The sequence below is a fragment of the Sesamum indicum genome, linkage group LG4 (genome assembly GCF_026168435.1).
Source record: "Sesamum indicum cultivar Baizhima isolate 11 linkage group LG4, ASM2616843v1, whole genome shotgun sequence".
NCBI lineage: Eukaryota > Viridiplantae > Streptophyta > Magnoliopsida > Lamiales > Pedaliaceae > Sesamum > Sesamum indicum.
This window is the reverse complement of record NC_142660.1, coordinates 10,483,026-10,497,901: the sequence shown is the minus strand read 5'-3', so window position 1 is coordinate 10,497,901 and position 14,876 is coordinate 10,483,026. Positions and strand designations below refer to the sequence as shown.

The following is a 14,876-nucleotide window of genomic DNA, read 5'->3' as shown; positions in this document are numbered from 1 at the left end:
GCAAAAAATTTTCATCCTAATTTAATGTGACTAGATAAAACATAATCTGTTGTCATATATTTACAGATAGATTAGTTCATTTGGTCATTTAAGTTGGTATATATATATTTTGAACTATGAATGTGGTTGTGCAACAAATTTTTCTTCAATAAAGAAATGAGTTTCTGATACTTTCTCTTTTAATACATGTGAGATATCTTATAAATTGCTTATAATCTGCCGTATTCTTTTTTCTTGTTTTTGAAAGTGCTACCATTATATAATTGAACTCAACATAATCAATTTAAATAGAATATGAATAATTAACTAAAAAAGATCTAAATCTGTTATTAAAGTAATTTTATTCCATAATTACCCGTTTTTTTTCCCTTAACAATGAGTGGGATCACCTAAAGAATGACAATTCTATTGCCTTCTCCTTTCTTTATACATACCAAGAATAGAATATGTTGTATAAATATTATTCTTTTCCCATTCTTATTCCATTCTTAAATTCATTCTATTCCCACCTAATTCCCTTACCTACCAATCATGCCGTTAATTGTTTAGGTGATGAGCAACATATTAGCGGCTCCACTTTGACATTTTCTTTCCCTCTGCTCAGCTTTCTGAATTACTATTTGCATATTTTCAACCTCAAACAGATACAAATATAATCTATACATATGTGTTTTGTATATGAGAGTTGCAGATATGCAGTGCAAATGTGTTAAATTGATTGGTTCCGTTGGAAACTAATATTCTTTTTATGCCTTTTCTACACCACGAATTCAGGTATTAACATATGCTCAACAATCAAAGGAGCAGGCAAATATCGAACAAGATAAACTAGCAAAAAGAATCCAGGAGTTTAGGACACAATCGGAGCTAAATCAATTGCAGGCATCCCATAAACTGGCAACATCATCAAATGCTATTGCCATGAACGGATTTGGTATGACTGCTTATAAAAGCATGGAGGCAATCATGCTGGCCACTGCCAATGATGAGGTGAGTTGTTTTCATATATGGGTTCCTATTGAGTGGTAGACTGTTTTAATAATGAACTAATGTTGTATCAGCAAGGTTAACATTGAAAGGTTTATTCTACTGCCTCCCTTATTTGGATTATAATAATCAATCCATATCTCAAATTTTCAATTTTATATAAGATTATGATAATCTCACTTATTTAATATAATACATATGATTTTTATTGATTTATTTCAGTATCAATTCTTTATCCATTATTTTTAATGAAATTAATAGGGTCTCAAGAAGAATCTGAAATGATCTTTAAGATTGAAAATACATATTTTAACAATAACAATAACCTTTTGTATTTAGCTTGTGAGCCTATACTTTCACAAAGATTTATAAATATGCATAATAAATCTAATGTATTTCTTATAAATTTGTGGTAAAGTTTGGTAATACCCATAAAATTTCTCTAAAGATAATAACAACGATGATAGTAATTGAAATTTGTATATATTTTCCTTAATATTGTATTATTAATGTTCAAGTACTGCATGGTTTATAAAATTTTTCTATGTTATCTTATATAATTGATAAAATAATAATTTAAATTGCTATCATCATATCTTAATAATTACTTTGAGAATCATTCTCATTTTATTTTTAGAAAATATGTTTTTGAATGTTTATATATCTCTTCGAGATTAATTTTTATATAATTTAATTAAAGATAAAAACTTACCCTAGGCAAACTTCTTTATAAAGATGACTTACTCCATGAATTACTATTTTTCCTATATTTATTCGTATTTTTCTAATTCAGTATTTAAATATATCAAGTTATGCATAAATTTTCACATAATTTAATGCAGATTTTATACTACCAAGTATGTGTATAAGCTAATCTTTGACATATAATTCAAATAAATAATAAATTATGTATTTTTATCATGAAGTTGAACAAATGCTTTTAACACTTTAAATTTTTAATCAATTTTAAAAAGATTGAATTACATTTGATCATGTTAATGCTAATATACCTTTTGAGTTTATCTTTTTAGTTTGGACGAAAAAATTAAGAGTAGTTTTATCATTCAATGCAGGATAAATTTTCTTTGTTGATTTAATATGTTTATTAATATTCTCAAAAACAGTAATCTTTTGAACTCATTTGATATAATTATTAAAAATTTAAAATTTTCTCATCGAGAGAGAGCTTGATATCAGATTTTTCCTTTTGAGCTTGTGTTCCAGGAAAAAAGTTGAGTTTGTCAAGCTCAAGCCTTAAAATTTTGCTGAGCTCATCTCGAGCTCGACTTGTTTGAACCTTTCCCTGAAATGTCATCAGTAGAAGAGCAAGTCATAAATAATAGTTGTGGGTCATGTATGTGATCTGGATCCAGTTTGTGGAGATGGTGGCGATTTCATATTGCATATGAATTTGCCAATTTAGTTGCATTAATCCAACTGAAAAAGGGAGGGAGCATCTGGTTGAGATGACCTGGATATTTGTTTCCTTCAAATTTAGCACATCTGAATATATAGGGTGTTAATTAAGAATAATATTCCATAGTTTATGAAATGTCTTTGATTTGTTTTTAGGTCCAGACTATCAAGCAGGGGTATCTTTTGAAAAGATCTTCAAGCCTGAGAGCAGATTGGAAAAGGAGATTCTTTATACTTGACAGTCAAGGGACTCTATATTATTACAGAAACAAAGGTCCCAAAGTAGGGGTATGTCAGTTTTGTTATGTGTTCTAAGTGTGCAACTCGCTTTTTGTATGATTAAACTTGTGTTGCCTGGCATTGTTCTCCCTATACTTGACTGCTATTTTTTTTTTATTTTTTTTTCCTGATTCTATCTGTTATTTAATGTGTGGTTGAGGACCATTTTTGCATGTTCACATGCCATTGAGCATCGCAACAGCTTGAAGTATACTGTATCTCGACTTGAATTTTGAGCTTTCAGAAATTGCTGGCTGACAATCTGTAAATATGAGATAGCTGCCTAAATCTTATTTCATCATATAATGAATCATGTTAAGAACATAGATCCATGTATAACAATCATGAATTCGTCAAGGATGAAGCATGTCCTTTGCTGTGACGTTCATTTAGACTCTCCCCTTATAGATAATCTACTGCCACTAAAACTCTTAGTCCCTTGAGGATACACTATCTACTAAGAAGTGTTGCGGTGTAGCAAGTCATTGCTTTTTGGTAAAATATAGTTGCCCTAATGAAATATAGTCACTGCTAGTCATAATTCCTTGATCAGGCTCAGATTATATGACATCCTTTTTTCCAGGTTATCTGGTGAGTATCAATGCCTATTATTTCTTGTTCGTAGCTTTTCGAACTCAAAGGACCAATTATATTATTTCATTTATAGCACCACCAGCATTTTTTGACTGGGGAAGCAAGCCTAATTTTCATATATTTCCAGGGTTCTCCTTCATTACATTCTTCACACTCACTGGAGCATAATAATCGTGTGTTTAGTAGATTCCGAGCAAGGCACCATCGAGAAGCATTGTCTTCTGAAGAACGTTTGGGCTGTAGCACTGTTGATTTGCGGACTTCTACAATTAAGATTGATGCTGAGGATACTGATCTGCGACTGTGCTTCAGAATAATTTCACCATTAAAAACTTACACCTTACAGGTAATTTGTTGAACATGTTTGCTTGTGGTTTTTCATCGCATGTTGGCAACCTATAGAATCCTGATGCTGCCATGTTTCTTCGTTTCTTAGTTTACTTATTCTTGAATACACGCTCCAAAGCTTTGGAATATTTTTTGTTCTGTAAATCTCTATCTCCATTGAACTTGTAAAAGAACATAGTTTAAATTTGTAAGTGAAGAAGTGTCCTTGTTTGATCTGATAGACAGCCTTTTGTCTTTGCAATACTGTTGTCTATGAGCTGACATATTTTTTTTTCCTTCGGAGAGAGAGACTATGATATCCAAAGTAGTCCACTGTAATCATTGTTTTCGTATGACGGACACCCAAGTGTTACGTTTAACATGTGTATGCACTCGCCCACAGGTTCCTAGGAAACAGTGACTTGCATATACTGAAAATTTGTTGAAATGAGAGCTCTGTCCAGCATCACTGTTTTCTCTCTGGTACTTATTTGTTTATTATTAAGGTGCTTCTGCTTACACCATAAGGATAAAAAATGAGCATAAGCAAAATGTATATATGTCTGTATACCATATGGGCTACTGGACGGGTGTGTGCAAACATCTCTCATGATTAAGAATATGGTTAAAGAAATATTAATAGCAGCCTTTTGTATGAAAAAGACATGATAGTTGTAAGATTTCTCTTAAGTGGCATCATTAAGAAACTCACAACTAGTATTTCAGTATTTCTTAACCTTCTCTATTGACCACATTTATGATTACTGGAAGTTGGAAGTTCAATGAATTGCAGCAGCTATATCAACCTTTCTATGTTGGCATGGATAGGCTGAAACTGAAGCTGATAGGATGGACTGGATGAACAAAATCACAGGAGTTATTACATCCCTCTTGAATTCTCATATACAGCAGGTGAACTCTATACTTTTCATGATTCTTTGAACCCATTGTCTGTAAATGTCATCTGAAAAAACCAGTTCTGAGTCTTCTGACATGAGTCTTTCTTTTTTTTTGCAAAAAAAAAAAAAAAATGGCAGGTGGATTTGGGGAAACATGATAATGATAAAATTTATGATCCTTCTGGGGCATCTTTTAGTCGATCACTTGATAATGGAGAAATTCCTTATGGCATAGGAGTCAACCGAGCTGATTCTGTTTCCAGGATTCTGAGGGAAGTTCCTGGAAATGACCAGTGCGCTGAATGCAGTGCTTCCGACCCTGATTGGGCATCTTTGAATCTTGGCATCGTAATGTGCATTGAGTGCTCTGGCATTCACCGTAATCTTGGTGTCCACATATCAAAGGTATATGTTATTGTACCATCATGGAATTTAGAAATGATTTGTTATTTCTTTTTCTGTTTGTTTTCTTTCTTTTACTTTTAAAATTTGGTATGCTGTTATTGTACTTCCTTTGCAAAGTTATTATTTTAGGTTTTCGTCATTCCATCCATTTAATCATAAGGTACTTTTAACTTCGTTTGCAAATAAATAATCCAAGTCATATTATTTATCTCATAACTTTTAATATAGTTAGTCATCTGTCCTCAAAACTAGGAGCGAAGACTTTTTACTATTGACCAACTTTATGACCTGTCCAATGGCTTGTAAAGCTCTTTTACTCATTTTTAGATGGCAAGTATATAATTAGGACTGTTAAGCATGCTTACTGAGATTGTTTTGACTGAGCTTGGAAATGATGTCGTAAATTTAGTAAGTGCTTGCTTTAAGGAAAACAAAATCTTCAATGTGAATAATTTGGTCTTTCGTATTTCAACTTTTGATTTCATATATCTAGTTAATTTTTTCAGTTTTATTCATATGAATCTAATATGTATGATTTATCTTTACTTTTATTTAATTGTATATCTAGTTTGTACAGCTTAATTTTTCACATAGTATATATTGTTATTATACTCTAATGGTATTACCCAAAAAAGAATTGACATAGAAATTGTAGAATGGAAAAGATCTTATTGTGTATATTATTGAAGGATACAACCTCAACATATATAGGATGGATTTTAGAGATATCTACAAATAAATTAAACTACTTATCTTTAACAGATAGGAGAAGGTATACATAAATGAACCTTACACAAATCCTAACACTCTCCCTTAAGCTGAACTCTTCCTCAAGCTCAAGCTGAAGCATATATATCAGTCATTGAATTGCATTGCTCCTAAAGCTTTAGGAGAAAAGGTCTTCTCTTTACTATGAACGGGTGTACAGAGCTAGTTGCTCTAAAGATTCCTAATTTGTTGACTTATAAAATTGTAGTTTTGAAATTATAGACTGTTAGTTGCAATTATTTAAAATATTATTTCTAATTATGTGCTGTATTTAGCTTTTGCTTATTTTTGAAGCAGTAATCGTACAACATTACCTTCCCTCACTTTGCTATTCTTTTATTAACATCTCTTTGTTTCTTAATGTTTCAAAATTGATTGATGTTATACTATTTATTAGTTATTTAAGGAAGAAATAATCTAAATTAGATAAACCCTTAGTCTCAAAATAATTCTACTTAGTATAATGCATTCCTATAATTATGTTTATTACATTTCAATACTAACTACTGTGCATAGATCTTAAATTGGGTTATTTGTTGTAATATTGTGTAAATCCTTCTCCAACGTCTCACTTCAGCCTACTCTTCTATATACAATATCATTTTTCTTTTCTTTTCTTTACACATTCATCATAGTGAAGCAGTCATTTCTGGCATTAACTTGTCCTCATAATTTAAACTCCTAACCACAATTCTTTTTATGTTTATTCTAGTCCATTTTTTGAAGTTTTAGCTTAATTGTTCACATAAAATTCATGTAAAATTTTAAGGTTCACCGTTATATTATATGCCCTAAAAGTTTGTACTAACCTTGAACTATTCAAAACTTTTCTGGCAAATCAATTCCATTGAAATATTATTTGCCATTTTTATTTTGTTTTTGCTAGAAATGTTGTTCATTTTAAAATTACGCCTTGGGATTTACAGAAGCTAGGACTATTAAATAGTTTCCTTGTCTAGATACACTTTGATTTTTTTTTATAACTAATGATTATTTATTATTAAAAAAAATACTTATGGGTATGAATGTCTTTTCATAATAAAAAAAGAAACACTTGCACAATTCTTACTTTTATATTATATAGTATAGATTTATACATATATATATATTTGCTGTTTCGTATTTCTACCTTTTCTGTTAAAAAATTTCACATTACAAATATATACGTAGATTCAGGTTTATTGATCTTGGTTTTATGAAAAAACTGTAATCGGTGCTTCGTACTTGCATTCTTTCTACTGAATCAAAAGCATGTCCGTCGCCTTTGGTTTCTAAAATGTTGCAAGATGGAACCTATATCTTGCTACCTTAGATATCCATTTCACTTTAAACAATTCAGATATTCATTTTACTTTAAACAGTTCAGATATTCATTTTACTTTAAACAGTTCATATATTTTGCATTTAAAACCACCATCATATAATCTCAGAAAATCCAATTTTCTGTCATTCTTGGGCTTCTTGCAATTCTTCTTTTCCTTTTGGAATAGAAAAAGATGTATCTAATTACAAAGACATTATTTCCTTTTAGACTGTTAAAGATATGCTGGTCTTCACCTTGATATACACGTAAATGTACCATAACTTATCCTTATGAAAAACTCTTGTTCAATGAAAATTGCGTGGTTTATGTATATTTGGCTTAGGGTTTAGAACCCACAACATGTACTTGAACATCGTATTACTCTCACAAGATTTGACAACCATAGGAACCTAGAATTAACATATACTTTTCCTACCATTTACAGGTAAGATCAGTCACCTTGGATGTGAAAGTTTGGGAACCTACTGTCTTGGACTTATTCCAAGCCCTGGGTAATGCCTACTGTAATTCTGTCTGGGAGGAGTTGCTTCCACTGCACAAAGGCCAGTACGTTCCTTGAACTCTACCATGACCATTTACAATGTCAAGAATCATGAGGTCTTTATAATAGAATCTTGCGTGCAATCAAAGCAGCATGTATAGGAACAAAGTTATGAACTCAGTAGGGCGTAATAGACTTCTTTGCAAAACCTAGTATACTATCTACTTGTATAACTGAAAATTAGAGTTCTTGTGAATAAGTTATTCATAAACAGATATATAAATAATTAAATTAGGTGTTGTATGTGAGCAAAAAGTGGTGGACAAATATCACTGGACAATAGAAGAGAGAGACAGAGACAAAGAAAGAGAGACAAGATGATCCATCTAATAATTAGTGGTCCAAATCACCTTGCTCACTTTCTTGCTAATCTACCTAGCTTCTACTAATACAATTAGTTCAACTTAAAGCACCAGTGGTGGACCTCAATGCGCTAGCTATAACATCCCCAAGTCCTGATTATGACCTCCTCGCAGTGCGAATCTGTGCGTGTACTGGATGATGAAACCAGAATTTATGAAAGCAAAGCTCATAATATAGCTCCAGTTGTAAATTCACTGAATGGCGCTCTTTTTAATCCACAAAAACAGCTCTGTTGGGTTTCTTATATGTTTCTGAGAGAGGCTATCCGTTATCTTGAGAATGCGACAAGAGCAGTATTTAATTACCAGTGGGACAGCCTGCAAAATTATAGAAGTATGATTCACAAGCCAAACATGTCCCGAAAACCATCATTGGCTAAATTTTGAGGACTTATAAGATTCTCAACATTTAGGAATTGAATGATTTACAACAGTGAAGAGAGCCCTGTGGCTGATTTCCTACTTGTTAGAACTATCTTGACATGCCGTGCAGTATGTCTGACAAATGAGTACTTAGTGAATGTTAAGTCTTGCTTGCTGCTTTTTAAGTGGCAAATTTTTGAGTTTTAACTGAAAATTTCTTGAGGGAACACTTAGATTTGGTTTCCTACAAGTGAATGGGCCCAGCCTATATGGTAAATTCTGTGTTGGACCCAAAATTGATTTTCATGTGCAGTAAGCTCTTCTTAATGAAAATACAAGCAATAGTTAGTGAATGAAAACATATTTTAGCGGATATGGTGCTTTACTAAAAGTTGACTCAAGTCACATATTTTAGCGGATATGGTGCTTTACTAAAAGTTGACTCAAGTCACTGCTATATAATTTGCTCACTGGTGTAGAAGCAGTACTGATTTGTCTCCTCTAATGTACAACAGCCCAACTATCATCGTGTACACTGAACAAACTCTAAACAAGTTGTTGAGTCCACAGGAAGAGCACGTTTCTTCAACTAATGTAGCTTTCTTTTATGGTATACATGTAACGGTAGTTGTAAGCATAACTATATGAGAACTGATGCCATTTCGCAAGCACACAAAACCTCTGTAATACAAATAAAGTGGAATAGTCAAGTATTTAGGATGTGAATGAGAATATGGGTTGTGGTTAACTGGTAGTACACTAATGGGTTAGTGGCCTCATAAGTGAGTTAAAAAAGATTAATTTAATATCTCCCTCAATTCTATTGATCTCTCAATTTATAGCACCAGTATCTCTTTAATAGTCAACACAATATATAAGGCATTACAAATTACAGTTCTAATGTAGACAGTTAGGTGTCGCTTGTCGACTTTTGAGAAAAGGGATTCAGAGCATACCATTGGGAACAAACTAATTTCACATTATGTATGTCATTCAGCATTTCCTTTTTTTTTTAAACTTCAAAGACTCTTGTTCCTTTATTTCACAATTGATCGAGTTGCTAGTGATGTTATCTCTTCTCTTATCCTGGAAAAGAAAAGTATTGGACTCCTCGTCAAGGCATAGATATTATACTAGATGGAAAGAACAAATATGTACCTAGTAGTATAAATTAATTGCCTGTCTTTTTTTTCGGACTTCTTAAATTAAATCTTTTAAGTTTTGAAGGTTATATTTATTTGTATCAACCAATTTTAGGAATTGATAAAAGTTCATGTCATTGGTAGATCATCTCCTTTTATTGTGATAGCTTCTATGAAATTGGTCAACTTTCTTTATGCCCTTATTTTTCTGGTTTTCTGAAGGAAATATTAATCATTAAATGAAATCATTGATTCAGAAAAATAGAGGCTGATGCCCCATCAGTTACAAAACCAAGCCCCATGGATACAATTCATCAAAAGGAGAAGTACATTGAAGCAAAGGTATATTTCTCTGGAAAGTCCAGCTCTTATTACTTTCTAATTGATTTAACGAATTTTTTGTGACTAACAGAAATTTTTATGATGAAAAATGGCTTGAATATTTTCGTGTGCTTTTCCTCTCTGAGAATTGTTATTGGATAGTATTCATTTTAACTTATTTTATTTTGAATTGATGGACATCAAAACATTTTCTGAACTTTGGTTATCACTTAATTTTCTGTGGAAATTATATTTTTTAACATAGAATGTGCCAAAGATGATATATTTGACAAAACCATGATATGGACAAGCTTTATTTGGCTTTACATGATCCCCTTCAAAAAAAATTTCCTTTTCTTTTCATACATTGCGTTCAGTTTTGATTTGGAACTTACTTGCTGTCAAACTCCAGTATGTTAGAAAACTGCTTGTGAATAAAGAAGCCACAGAACCCAAGTATCTCTCTGCTTCCACCATCTGGGAGGCAGTTAGGGCCAACAATCTCCGGGAAGTATATCGTATATCTATCACATCAGATGCCAATAGAGTAAACACAACCTATGATGACATGGTTGAATGCAATTTTTACCATGATGAAATGGGATCACAACGGAGCTTCCACGACTCTGAAAAGGAACAGCTTGATCGAGTAACCTGTGAGGGGATCAAGTCTTCCAATGATCCAGGGGACTGTCTCCATGGCTGTTCTTTATTGCATTTGGCATGCCATAATGGAAGTTTGGTGATGCTAGAGCTATTGTTGCAGTTAGGGGCTGATATAAACAAGCGTGACCTTCACGGCAGAACTCCTCTACAACATTGCATCCTGAAAGGAAACAATCAGATGGCGAAGTTCTTGCTTCGAAGGTAACCCTCCTGAGATGAAAAACATTTGTTAAATAATACAGCAATCTGTGTACGATTACCTTCTAATTGTTTCAACCATTACCTTCTAATTGTTTCAACCATTACCTTCTAATTGTTTCAGTAGCAGGGAAGTATCTTTACATTAGGTTTTCTAGTAGAGTGATTGTTTGAGATATTCAAGCAAGATGTACGTACTATCTGAAACTCAATTTCTATGTTCATATACATGCTAAAATAACAGGTCACCGGTAAACATGTCTCTTCCCCACTCACAACTAAATGCTCTCTTCCCTCTGTTCCTTTGGGAAATAAAAAATGCCAACTGCTTTTTCATCCCCCTTTTAAGTTATTTTTTGTTCTTTCAACACTTCTCTTTCTCAACTATGTGCAAGAGAAATTATTCCGTAGAGAATGTTACAGGTTCTAACAACTGTTGGACTCAAGGGATACGGATGAAATTTCTATAAAGTGTGGGGTCAGTTAAGCCAAGCATGAGGGGTGGTTTTGTAGTCATCTCTAGATTCAAAGTTAAAAATGTCAATACACAACCTGGAAAACCTGTCAGCTACATGGAACGTGCTATAGTTGCACGTCAGAAAAAATCAAGACTGAGTGTCTTTGTATTGTATAATGAGAAGGAGTAATGAACGTGTTCGTTTAACTCCAGTTATTTATATTTTTTCACATTTCACAGAGGTAAAATGTAATTCGCCCTAATTTTTATATCCAGGCTTGCATTATTTTGTAAACAATTTTCTTACAGTTTTATGTATCCAGTGTCGTCTCATATACTCTTCCTAGTTGTAGACTGAGCATCAACTTGTACATAAAGTTTATGAAATATTCCACTATAGTTGCTTTAAGTGACCAATTCTTTGGAAATGGTTACTTGTCATTCAACTGAATTCATTCTCCTTGAATTGACTATTCCTGTCATTCGACTAATTCCTTAATAGTGAACCTGACTGAAGCAAAGCATGGAACTGACCTTGAAGGCTCCCCTTGGTTAAATCACAAACACGCTTGGGCTGCCTCGGTGGATTACTTCCAAGCTTATTCACACATTTAGATGCCTCAATCAATTGAGTTATTTGGTGATGTTCCAGGGGAAATCATAAATTGAAATTTTTAGGACAGTGTTTAAAGAGAAAATGAGAATGAGTCTCCTTCATATCTATATGAATATATATCTTCTTATACAAGGAAGAATTTTAGCACTGTTAAGCCACCTCAATTGTGAAGTAAAGTCTTACTTAAGTAGAGCTGCCAACTGGGTCATGGATCTAAAAACCTGACTTAGTTGCCAACAGGTTTTATATGTAATATCTTGCAAGTTATGAATTGGTTATCAATATATGTCCTATTGGCTGAGTATATTATCATACATTTTTGCCAAATGCATTAAGTTGCTTACTTTGTTAACCTGCTTTTTTCTATTTTAATGATTCCATGTTTATGAATGCATGTCACTCAGAGGCGCACGAGCATCTATCAGGGATGCTGAGGGCTTTACTGCTTTAGAAAGGGCTATGGAGATGGGAGCAATAACTGATGAGCAGCTCTTCATCTTGCTTGCAGAGAGCGAGTAAAGACTTGGAGTGCTGATATGTGAGTTTATTAGCGCGTCATTAAGGTTATTTACCTCTTCTCCATTACTTATTCTTAATTCGACTTCCATTTCCCATTATTAGTTTTCCATATTATGAAGTTGATGGACAAAGTCATGTCAAATATCTAATGAAGTTGGATAGGATGGTGAGAATAACTAATAATTGAACACTATTTGATAAAAAGAGATGGATTGATTGTAGCGTACATGTTATTTACTTATGCAGTTTGTTATACATGTGCGGTAGGATTCTGTATGTTTCTAGAGGCCATCATTTTTTATCAAAATCATGGCAGCAGGTAGGATGTCTCACAAATTTTTTTGGTCTGTTGCAGAATTGTTTTCATTTAGAATACTACTTGAATATGTAAAATGGAGCCATGCTCAAGATGTTCAAAATGTGGACTTCAATGACACTAATATACCAGCTTAGCAGATGATGCTGTATATTAAGATCATTGTCTCGAGCAAATTGTAACATTATCTTGGAAGATATAATGGGATAACACTAATATCATCACTCTAGTAAAATGTAACAAGATCGTGTGTACTTGTATGATTCATCCTTTTCTTCTCGTGTATCATGTCCCTTCTATTGTGATGTGGGAAGAAAGACAGAAAAAGTCCTTCAATTAGTATTGAACTTTGTAGATGCCTCAATCTGATTGCTTCAAGAAAACATGATAACCCTGTGAGCAGTAGTTAATCTGTAGTTCAGCAAGAAATCTGTCGAGTCCTCAGGTTAAAATTTAAAGGTTTCAAGCAAGTTATAATATAAAGGCTACAAATATAAGAAAAGAGGAGGAATAAGAAGATTTGGGGAGACTCCCCTCAAAAGATGAACTAAATTCCGAGAAAATAATAAGTGACATACTGAAATTTATAGGTTTCTGATGAATTTGTTTCGAAATATTGACTATGATGCAATGTTCTTTGATTGTCAGTAAACACTTCTTTCCTTCTGTACGCTGAAAATGTCTTGAAGATGAAATCCATCTGTCAATATACTTGCCTCCCAACTTCTCAGATATTGTGGTTTGTATCAAGTGTGAGAACAACACTTTACATATCTGATGAGGTAAACTGGCTTCTCGGGGACCTATTTGTCAGGCTCAATTAATACTGGAGGAATTGTTTTGAGTATTCTGTTTGTTCGTATACCATGCTTTAGGTTACCGACGTGCTGAAAAGTAGAAACACCTGAGAAATTCATGAGCTAATGGAAATATTCCCATTATGCACATACGTAGGTCTGTGGTCGGAGGGGTTACAAATAATAATAAGCTTATTTTAGTGATTTCATATTGGGGCAGTAGTGCCTAATCTTATTTGTTATTTTCACTAGATTGGTGAAATTACATGCTTCTCTATTTACATTAGAGTAAATTACATTTATATCTCCTAAACATTTGTCGTAATTGCAAAAAAAAACCTCTCTGTTAGATATAAAATTTCATTTATATTCATTGAGGTTTGCTCCTTACTTTTACCGCCTTGTGTTAGGGCTGCATCCAAAAATTCATGTAAATTTTCAATTTTGCTCCTCCATTTGTGGAAAATCTTTGTGCACCTGGAATTCACCAATTTTTATGGTAAAAAATCACCTTTCGGGCTTAATTATAAGTTTCTTTCACATGCTGAGGGATATTTGTAATTAATGAAGAAATATTTTTGTAGTATTTTTAATGATCCAAATTTTTGTCTATGTAAATTAACTGTCATATCTGATTCGATTTAAACCAGAGACTTCAAAATTTGATATTTTTAAATGCACATATATGGACAAAACATATAATAAGAACCGATATATATATATAAATATACAAATATCTTTGGTAGTAAAATTATTTATTTTCTCTGCAGATCTTTCCATGCATCCGGAGAACTCTGAGATTAAGCTTACAGATTGAGAATGGAAATCACATATCCTAAATGCATAGAGTTTAAGTGAGCCTGTTCGGAACATCTTCAGTCGTTGCCAGGAGTGCGGTTCCCCATTCTCATTCCTCTTACCAGAAGTAGCGAGGAAGACCAAGTCGTGCTCTGTTTCTTTAGCTGAAACCGTTGCGACTGATGTTGACCATTTTCTTACTCCAAACAGATGCATATAGGAGCAGTTGGTATGTTGACTGGAGTTAATGTCAGGACCGTTCCGCTTGTCTTCTATGTCCAATCTGTCAATTTTCTGATTACTGAAATTTAGAAGAGATTTGTTTGGTTGGAAGTGTTTGGAGTTTAAACAAACAACTTATGTTACAAAGGAAAGGTTTTAAGTTTAATATGCAACAGTATGTGTTGCTCAAGTTTGCATAAATCTTAACATGCTATCTTTTCACAGCTTATGCAGCGAACTCATTCATATGGCCTATGAATCACAGCAGAATCATTTCTGATTCCTATTTGGCTTTTTTCCTTCAGTGCTGCAACAAGGTTAAAAATCTCCCTCCCGCTTGATTGATCGAAATGATCAAGCACTTGTATTTTGTTTATATTTGAGAAAGCAAAATACACACGAGGGCTGCTGGAGACTATCGGAGTTAAGCCCCTCCGATGATGAAAATATGTTTGGCATTGACAAGCACGGAATATCCCTCTTTCAGAGGGTGTTTCAGTGATCTTATAAGCTTTTTTTTATTAAATGTTATAAAGTGTCTTGAGTTTTTTTTTTTTTT

At 33.0% G+C, this 14,876-nt stretch overlaps 1 protein-coding gene across 5 annotated transcripts in view; it reads left to right on the top strand.

The window, feature by feature from the left end:
* LOC105160168 (ADP-ribosylation factor GTPase-activating protein AGD2) overlaps positions 1–14,507 on the top strand; it is a 29,749-nt gene extending 15,242 nt beyond the window's left edge. For 2 of the 5 annotated variants that reach the window (XM_011077436.3, XM_088879408.1), the window contains 10 exons: positions 775–990; positions 2,560–2,691; positions 3,404–3,622; positions 4,432–4,515; positions 4,641–4,907; positions 7,424–7,545; positions 9,665–9,749; positions 10,141–10,595; positions 12,070–12,228; positions 14,068–14,507. In XM_011077436.3, coding sequence (XP_011075738.1) covers positions 775–990; positions 2,560–2,691; positions 3,404–3,622; positions 4,432–4,515; positions 4,641–4,907; positions 7,424–7,545; positions 9,665–9,749; positions 10,141–10,595; positions 12,070–12,184 — 1,695 coding nt within the window. In that variant the 3' untranslated portion in view covers positions 12,185–12,228; positions 14,068–14,507. Of the gene's footprint in view, positions 1–774; positions 991–2,559; positions 2,692–3,403; positions 3,623–4,431; positions 4,516–4,640; positions 4,908–7,423; positions 7,546–9,664; positions 9,750–10,140; positions 10,596–12,069; positions 12,229–13,148; positions 13,283–14,067 lie in introns of all 5 variants that reach the window. The other 3 variants (XR_016065092.1, XR_002286956.2, XM_020693350.2) reach the window with 3 other exon arrangements.
* The last annotated feature ends 369 nt before the right edge of the window (positions 14,508–14,876 follow it).